General features: G+C 42.9%; 1 protein-coding gene across 1 annotated transcript; it reads right to left on the reverse strand.

The window, feature by feature from the left end:
- Positions 1–2,282: 2,282 nt before the first annotated feature.
- On the reverse strand, positions 2,283–5,060 carry LOC123126079 (desmethyl-deoxy-podophyllotoxin synthase). Its single transcript, XM_044546484.1, has 3 exons — positions 4,143–5,060; positions 2,534–3,097; positions 2,283–2,306 (listed from the first exon to the last, which is right to left on the reverse strand). Exons 1-3 carry the CDS (start codon positions 5,058–5,060, stop codon positions 2,283–2,285), a joined length of 1,506 nt encoding a protein of 501 aa, XP_044402419.1.
- Positions 5,061–7,379: the final 2,319 nt, after the last annotated feature.

The raw sequence follows: 7,379 nt of genomic DNA on the forward strand, positions 1-7,379 counted from the left end.
TGTTTGTTTTACTCAGTCATTCAGTCTCCTTCTCTTATTTTGTCAGTTTTATTCAGTCATTGTTATTCAGTTAAATTTGTTCAATCCCTTCATGTTTTAATTATTCAGTATCTCTGTTTGTTTGTGCTTTTTCCCTGCATAGGATGACGCGCCAAGCGTGTTTCTCCTACTGCCAAGACACGGATGCGAACATCACATTGTTTTGTCCTATTTCTCGCACGCGATTTCATGACTTCACAGAAAACCCAAAAATTCCTGCCCTTCCTGGTTGATGGACAGTGACAATTTCAGGCATCCATTCGGGCTCAAATTAATTGATAGGAAAGCTGGCATGGATGAAAAACATCCCACTTACTTACTTCACATTTCTTTTTCTATTTTTCTTTTTTCAGCTATACATTTTGTTCATACAGTTGGCAGGGAGATGGACACATGATGAAAATAATAGGCATAGTTGATTTCTTTTTCATAAACAACAAACACCAATTTATGTTTGCGCATGTTTTTTGTTTCTGCACATCAAGCATAGGGAATTTTAGTTGCCTTATGCTCACCCCAGGAAGGGACACAGAGTAGATGTCGGTGTACGTGGGCTAGCAGCGGATCCGGTAGCCAATGGTTGCACGAAGCATCTCCTCCTTCGGCAAATCCACTTGTCCTCCTATATCTTCTTGCATTTGTCCACTCTAATCTCTTGTTTTCTCTTGGACTTTCTCTCTGATCTGTGTTGTTGTGTGTCTGTGTTTTTCAAGTGAATTTGGGAGAGGAGGCGGAGTTGGGGAGGGTGCATTCCTTTTTGAGTACGTCGAAAGGAAATGATGGTCGATGAGGTATCCTAGTCCAGCCCAAAGAGAAATCCTGCCTAACGAGGAGGAGAAATTAGTCGAATTTTGGGATGAAGGACTAACACCAAATCAAGACAGTTGTCAACATGACATTGGACAAAAAAACCCGACCTAAACCCAAATGAAAACCAGACGGTTGACTGTTAGACATTCCTTATTACAATGACTAAACTTATGCACCCCTTACAGGTACGAAGATGTACGGCAATGATTTCATGGGTGTTGCAAACATAAGGCAAACACCATTCCTTCTAACATAATTAAGCCACTAAAACTATGGTGTTGTTATTTGAATCTGATTACATTGATGTCTTGCCGTTCCAACTTATTCCTGATCCAAGCAATGGTGCCTACGTCAGTTTAACCGCTCGTTTGCGTGTTGTTACGACATGTTCGCTGAGGTTAGTACATGGTTCTTAAACTGTTATGCTAGTGCTATCCTTATCGTACCACCAATCATTTCGCTTTGCACTATATACCGAACCCATCTCAGGCTGGGGTCACTAATTTTAATCTGGACTGTGTCCATGTTCACCTAATGATGAAATGCGCGGTACGTGTATACTAAAAAGGAATACTAGTGTTACTTCCTCTCTCGTTTTCTCCTATTTTGTGACACATTTTTGGTGCCTCTTTTTTTGTATCCTCAATGATAATAAACATGATATATACTCAAATGAAGGTATGGTGGCTATTTTGAGGAAAATAGGTGGTTTATGTGTACGAGAACAAGATGAAATTCTTTCACGGGGTTCAAATTTATGAACTTATGCACGATGACTTGATGTGAGAGTGGACTATGCTGGATGCCGAAGAGGTTAGCAAATATAGATAAATTGGAAGTGCATAAAAAAAATTCAACTCAAAATTTGTCATAAAAACTCAAATACTTATTACAAGCGTTTCACAGCATCAACATAGAACAACGTAATCAAGCAGTACAAGGGGGTAGTTTGTCAGTGCCGAACTCCATTGCGCAAACCGGCCTAAGCCTAGTCGATGTCCTACTTACAATTACCATTCGACGATGATTGACGCAAGTAAAACTTAAAGTTCCCAACTTATGTTTATTAAAAGTAAGGGGATTTTGATCCAATATTTAACATCATCTATCACTAACTAGCGCAACTATTGACCAACATGTTCATCTATTACATCATCGTTATCTCAAAACGATTGTAAAGAATCCAATTCCCAAGTTTATAACTTTGGAAATAGTTCATGCAAGTTTTTATCTATACCACCAATGCATGCTTGTCAATTTTCGTACTCCATATTGTGTTGTGTGCGTGTGCGTTTTTTGGGTGAGTGCGTGTATGTAAGTGTCTGCGTCCATACTGTGTTTCTATAAAAACATACACAGAAAGTCTGCACCTTTATTATTTGTCTAACATAATTAATGAATCAAATATTTCTGGCCCATATCAATGCGGTAATTTATTCCTTTTCTATGTTTTGTACCTGCAATTATGCACAAAGGAATAATTAAGAAACCATAGTTGCAACAATAATATTTCATTATTATTGTATATAGGATTACAATGCAAGACGTAAACACTCGCATATATATATAAGGGAGGTATAGAAGAATAGATATACCCATGTGCATTTCCACGTCCATATTTACATAGGTCTTGAGACTATGTACTTGGAATAGCTATGAGCTGCAAGTCATACCTTCTACTTACAGTTATCCCAAACTTCTCGGACATGTCTAATGTGTACGGGCATGCCCCATCAGGGAGCACCCAGTCAAAGTAGTAGAGAAGATTCGCCAATGCGATCTCCAAGGTTGATGTGCCAAACAACATCCCAGGGCACAGGCGTCGCCCAGCACCGAAGGGAGTGAACTCAAAGTTTGTTCCCTTATAATCTATATTGTTGTTGCTGAATCTCTCTGGTTTGAAGGTTTCAGGATTTTCCCAATATCTAGGATCCCTAGAAATTGCGAAGGCATTAACATTTATTTTGGCGCCCTTAGGAATGTCATAACCCATGATTTCACAGTTGTTTCTAGCCTCTCGAGGGACGAGCAGAGTAGCAGGAGGATGTAACCTAAGCACTTCCTTGATGATCATCTGTAAGTAATGGAGTTCACCAAGATCAGCATTTGCGATGACAACACGTCCTCGACCTAGCACTTTCCGAACTTCTATTTGAGCCTTCGCCATTGCTTCAGGGTTTTTCATGAGCTCCGACATAGCCCACACCAAAGTGGTCGATGAAGATTCACTACCAGCTCCAAATATGTCCTAGAAATAAAAGGTCATGCATATGTGACATATATAAAATAAATAGTGATTATGAAAAGGTAAATAGATGAAACATGTAGACCACAGGTGATAAAATACCTAACCAAGGCGGCATACTAAATGCTCTACCGACAATCCTAGACTTACGAAAGGGATCTTATGGACTAATCCGACGGTCAATCACTCCCATGATTTCAACTGCTTCCATAACATACGCCCCGTGGATTAAACTCCTTACCCCATGTTACCATGTATGCTTAATCAGTAGGAACATATCTGTAGACATGGCATTACTCGATATTCTACAGTAAGCTAAAAGAGTGACAGCACAAGATACAATAAAAATAATAATTCAAATCAGCGTGCATGACATATAATGTCCTTTATCTGTTCTCCAACTTGACAGTGGCGACGCTTCGTGCCGTCACCCTCTTGGGGGCACTGTCATAGAGCTCAAGGGTCTTTGTTCGGGCCTCGGCGAGGTGTTAGACTTGTTCTAGGCTCATGTTATCTTTTGATCTGCTTTGTAAGGGGGCATTCCCACTATATTGTATCGTTCGGCCGTGTACTTTGGTTTGTTGCTTTATATATAAAGCGAGGTGAAAGTCTGTTTCAAGACATATAAAATGTCCTTAATATTCAGATGTGTCACAATCTATGAGTTTGTCAAGTCAGGACGAACATTATTGATGCTACTAACCATATATGATTGTCAATATATAGAACGAACATTATTGAAGCTACTTACTATGATTGTTCATGATGCTAGCTGCTAAATATTATTGTTTGTTGCTAAGTCAGACTTGGGGCGATTCCAACGATTTCTGCTCAGGCCAGGTCAGGCAGGGCCCGTGTAACATTTTACATGAGAACTTGGTTTCGTAAACATTTTTCAGAGGAAAGAACCATGGATGAAATTAATGTATATTGGACAAGAAAAGAGAGGAGGGTGTGCAACACAGCACTTGCTTGCAAATAATGTAACTGCAGAGTCTATAACACTAGACGAAAGACAGAGTTAATCTATGGTAGAGAGGATACTCACAGTGATGACGGCCCCTATACTTTCTGAGGTTAGAGGGAATGCCAACGAGTCCTCCTCCCTGAGCCGGAGCAGCACACTCAGCAGGTCTTCATCCTCGGCGCTGCAGCCGACGTGGGACTCACGCTCGGCCTTGCGTCCATCGATGATGTTGTCGATGATGCGCTGCATGCCGCCATAGCTCTTCCTCAGGCTGCGCTCCCCTGAGCTCAGCCACCGCACTAACCGCGACGACGGGAAAAGGTCGGCCGGGCAGAAACCTCCGATGAGTTTAACGATCTGGCCCAATTCGCGGCGGTACTCGCCCTGCTGCGCGCACATGCCACCGAACACCGCTCGCGCCGTGATGTCGTTGGAGAGCACCGCCACCAGGTTGCTGAGGTTGACGATGCCGGAACCGGAGGCGGCGGCGGCGTCAGCGACGGACCGGAGGAGCTTCATCACTCCCTGTGACCTGATGGACTCCATGCGCTTCACCTGCTTGGCGCTCAGAAGCTCCACGATGCATATCTTCCGCATCTGGCGCCAGTGGTCGCCGTACGGGGCCAACGCGATTCCCTTGCCGCCGCCGCTGATAACGTCGATCGTCGCGCTCCGCGGCCGAGTCGCGAAGGTGAGGTCATGCGTCTTCATCACCAGCTCCGCCGCCTCGGCGCTGGAGACCACCACGTTCGGGACCTCTCCGAACCTGAGGAACATGAGAGGGCCGTGCAGGCGAGACAGCTCCATCATCCTACGGTGCGGGAGACCGCCCAAGAGGTGGTGGAGGCTGCCGATGATCGGAAGCGTCCATGGCCCCGGGGGCAGCCGCGGCCTCTTGGATTTGCTTTTCTCGGTGGACCAAGCCGTAAGCTTCTTAAGAAACCAAGCAAAGATGATTACTGTGGCTAAGGCAACAAGACACAAGCTTGACACCTCCATGGCAATGGCATGCATGCAGCTTACTGTAATTAGCAAGTCTGTCTGTCAACCAAACTGCCTTGCTTGCAGATTTAAGTCAAGATGTGTGTGAAATGTGATGCATACTTATAGTACGTACATCAGGTTTGCATGGGATGGGACCCGCAAACATAAAATAAACAAGTCAATACTAGGAGAATTCGGACCCGCCTCCTAGTAGAATATCCATGGTTACGACTGGCGGCTTTTGGCAAACGACGGGCCAGTGCGCCAATAAGTTTCTTCAATAATATATACAAGCTAGATGGAATCTTATTTAGCCGGCGGCTGAGCCTTAAGAACTCATATATCAAATCACGGACAATCTTCACTTTTTCTTATAGAAAAGACACACAAAGGGTGTTTTATAGTACCTAATATTTATCAGGGGGAAATGGCCAGTATAGATAAAAAAGGACAACTTGACACAAAATCACATGTAAAAGGTATAATTACACCCAAAACCATTCAGTTGTCTTTTACTTTCGATTGTTCATCGCTTGCTGGAGCATGATACTATGACCATACAAGCAGTAAGGGAAAGGGATACCTGCAAACGCTCTCGTCATACAAGGTTTTGAAAACCGCAATAACCACTTGTTTAAAATTAATGAACATATGGGTTAAGTGTATGCACTTCCGCAGGGACACCTGCTTGTATATATAAAAGAGATTACAAGGATTGGTTTAGGTGGATTTGGGAGATATTCCTTGACACGCAAGATATCTCTATACTGGCAAGTATCAGATTATTGTGACACCCTGATTTTGCCCCTTCCTTTTTCTTTGGATTTTATATGGATTTCCATTTGGAGTTTGAATTTGAATTTTTCCTCGAAAGGTTGTTTGGTTTTAAACTCAATTCTTTTTCTTCCAACCTTTCCTAACTAAATTCCAACCTCTCTTGACTTTCTCAAGACATCTCCATTGTCACCTCAGCCCTCTCATAATTTATTAAATTTAAAGCTAATTACTTTGGTTTGGTGAAAAATTCAGAGAAAATAGTACTGTTTGCTTTGTACTGTGACTACAGGCTCAACCTTTCGGAGGGGGGGCTCTGTAAACTGACACATAGCGTAGTCGGTATGTTGTTGTTGGTGCAGCACATTTGTAGGGGGGAAATGATGGATAGCATAGTGGAAGTACTGTACTTGTCGTTGTAGACGTGAGCTGTTTGTGGGCTACATTTCGACGTGTGGTGTGCTTGAGCATCTTGCTTGCATGTGCGACTTGTGGTTTCTTTTGCGCCTGATATGTTGGTTGATTACAAAGTGATGATTTTTTTTAAAATTGTGTGAACAATTCAATGCACTTGTGTTGATGCTTTATGTTATTGGTAGACCTGATTTGTGGCATGCAGGCGGAGTGGGTCTACGGGTGAATTTGACATTCAAGAGTCACACAAGCAAAGTGTACACAAGAGCTATATATGTTCGAGCAATTTGTGCAAATCGGGTCGAAGAATTGCAGAAAGATTTGTTGTGCAGATTGAGACACACACAAGCAGACCATTGGGAGAAATGGAGCAGGGTGACTTTCTTAGTGACAAATGATTTACGGTGGAGCATGGTTTGAATATGAAGGTGGCTTGTTTGAACACATGGGGATGCTCTGTTGCCACATTTCTGAAGGTAGATGTTTTTACTAGTCTGCATGGCATGCAAGATTTGGGCAAGCTTACTAACCTATGTTGTACTTGTAGGTTATGGATAACGTCGGGATGACAGAAACACCGGAGAGGCATATAGTGAAAAGGTAGACGAAGGATGCAAGAGATATTTTGCCTGATCACTTGAAGCACCACCAGCCAGACCAGATTAGTAAAACATCCTAACTTTCTGGGATAACTGAATGTACGTCAAGGCATTGGAGCCGGTTCGGCTTATAGACGCAAGTGTGCAGGCGTATGAAACTTCGATGGGACTTTTCGAGCATGATATGTCGGTGATGGCGATGTTCGGTAAGTGTCGTGAGAGACTAGGCCTTGAGGACCGGGTTGACAACAATAAGGTGACACAGGCGAGCAGGGCCGGTCCTGAGATTTCGGGGGCCCGGGGCGAAACTAAAATCCGGGGCCCTTTTATTAGCATACTAGATAATTTTTTTTGCACTACAACGAAGACACTTATTAGCTTACCAAACAGTAAGTCAATAAAACATGGGTTAGTTGAGGCGGTTTTGAGAAAAAAATTGTGGGAAAAACCAAATATGAAAGAAAAAAAATCAAAATAAGGAGGAGGCATAGGGAGGTTGGACTAAGGACAAACTTAAGACGGAACATTGCGTTCTTTATAAATAGTA

The sequence above is a fragment of the Triticum aestivum genome, chromosome 5D (genome assembly GCF_018294505.1).
Source record: "Triticum aestivum cultivar Chinese Spring chromosome 5D, IWGSC CS RefSeq v2.1, whole genome shotgun sequence".
In the NCBI taxonomy this organism is placed as follows: Eukaryota; Viridiplantae; Streptophyta; class Magnoliopsida; order Poales; family Poaceae; genus Triticum; species Triticum aestivum.

Coding starts and splice junctions, on each gene's coding strand:
- LOC123126079 (XM_044546484.1), bottom strand. CDS start 5,060: ATGGAGGTGTCAAGCTTGTGTCTTGTTGCCTTAGCCACAGTAATCATC. Junction 3,098..4,142: donor GTATAGGGGCCGTCATCACT/GTGAGTATCCTC, acceptor TTTTATTTCTAG/GACATATTTGGAGCTGGTAG. Junction 2,307..2,533: donor CCGAGAAGTTTGGGATAACT/GTAAGTAGAAGG, acceptor GCATAATTGCAG/GTACAAAACATAGAAAAGGA.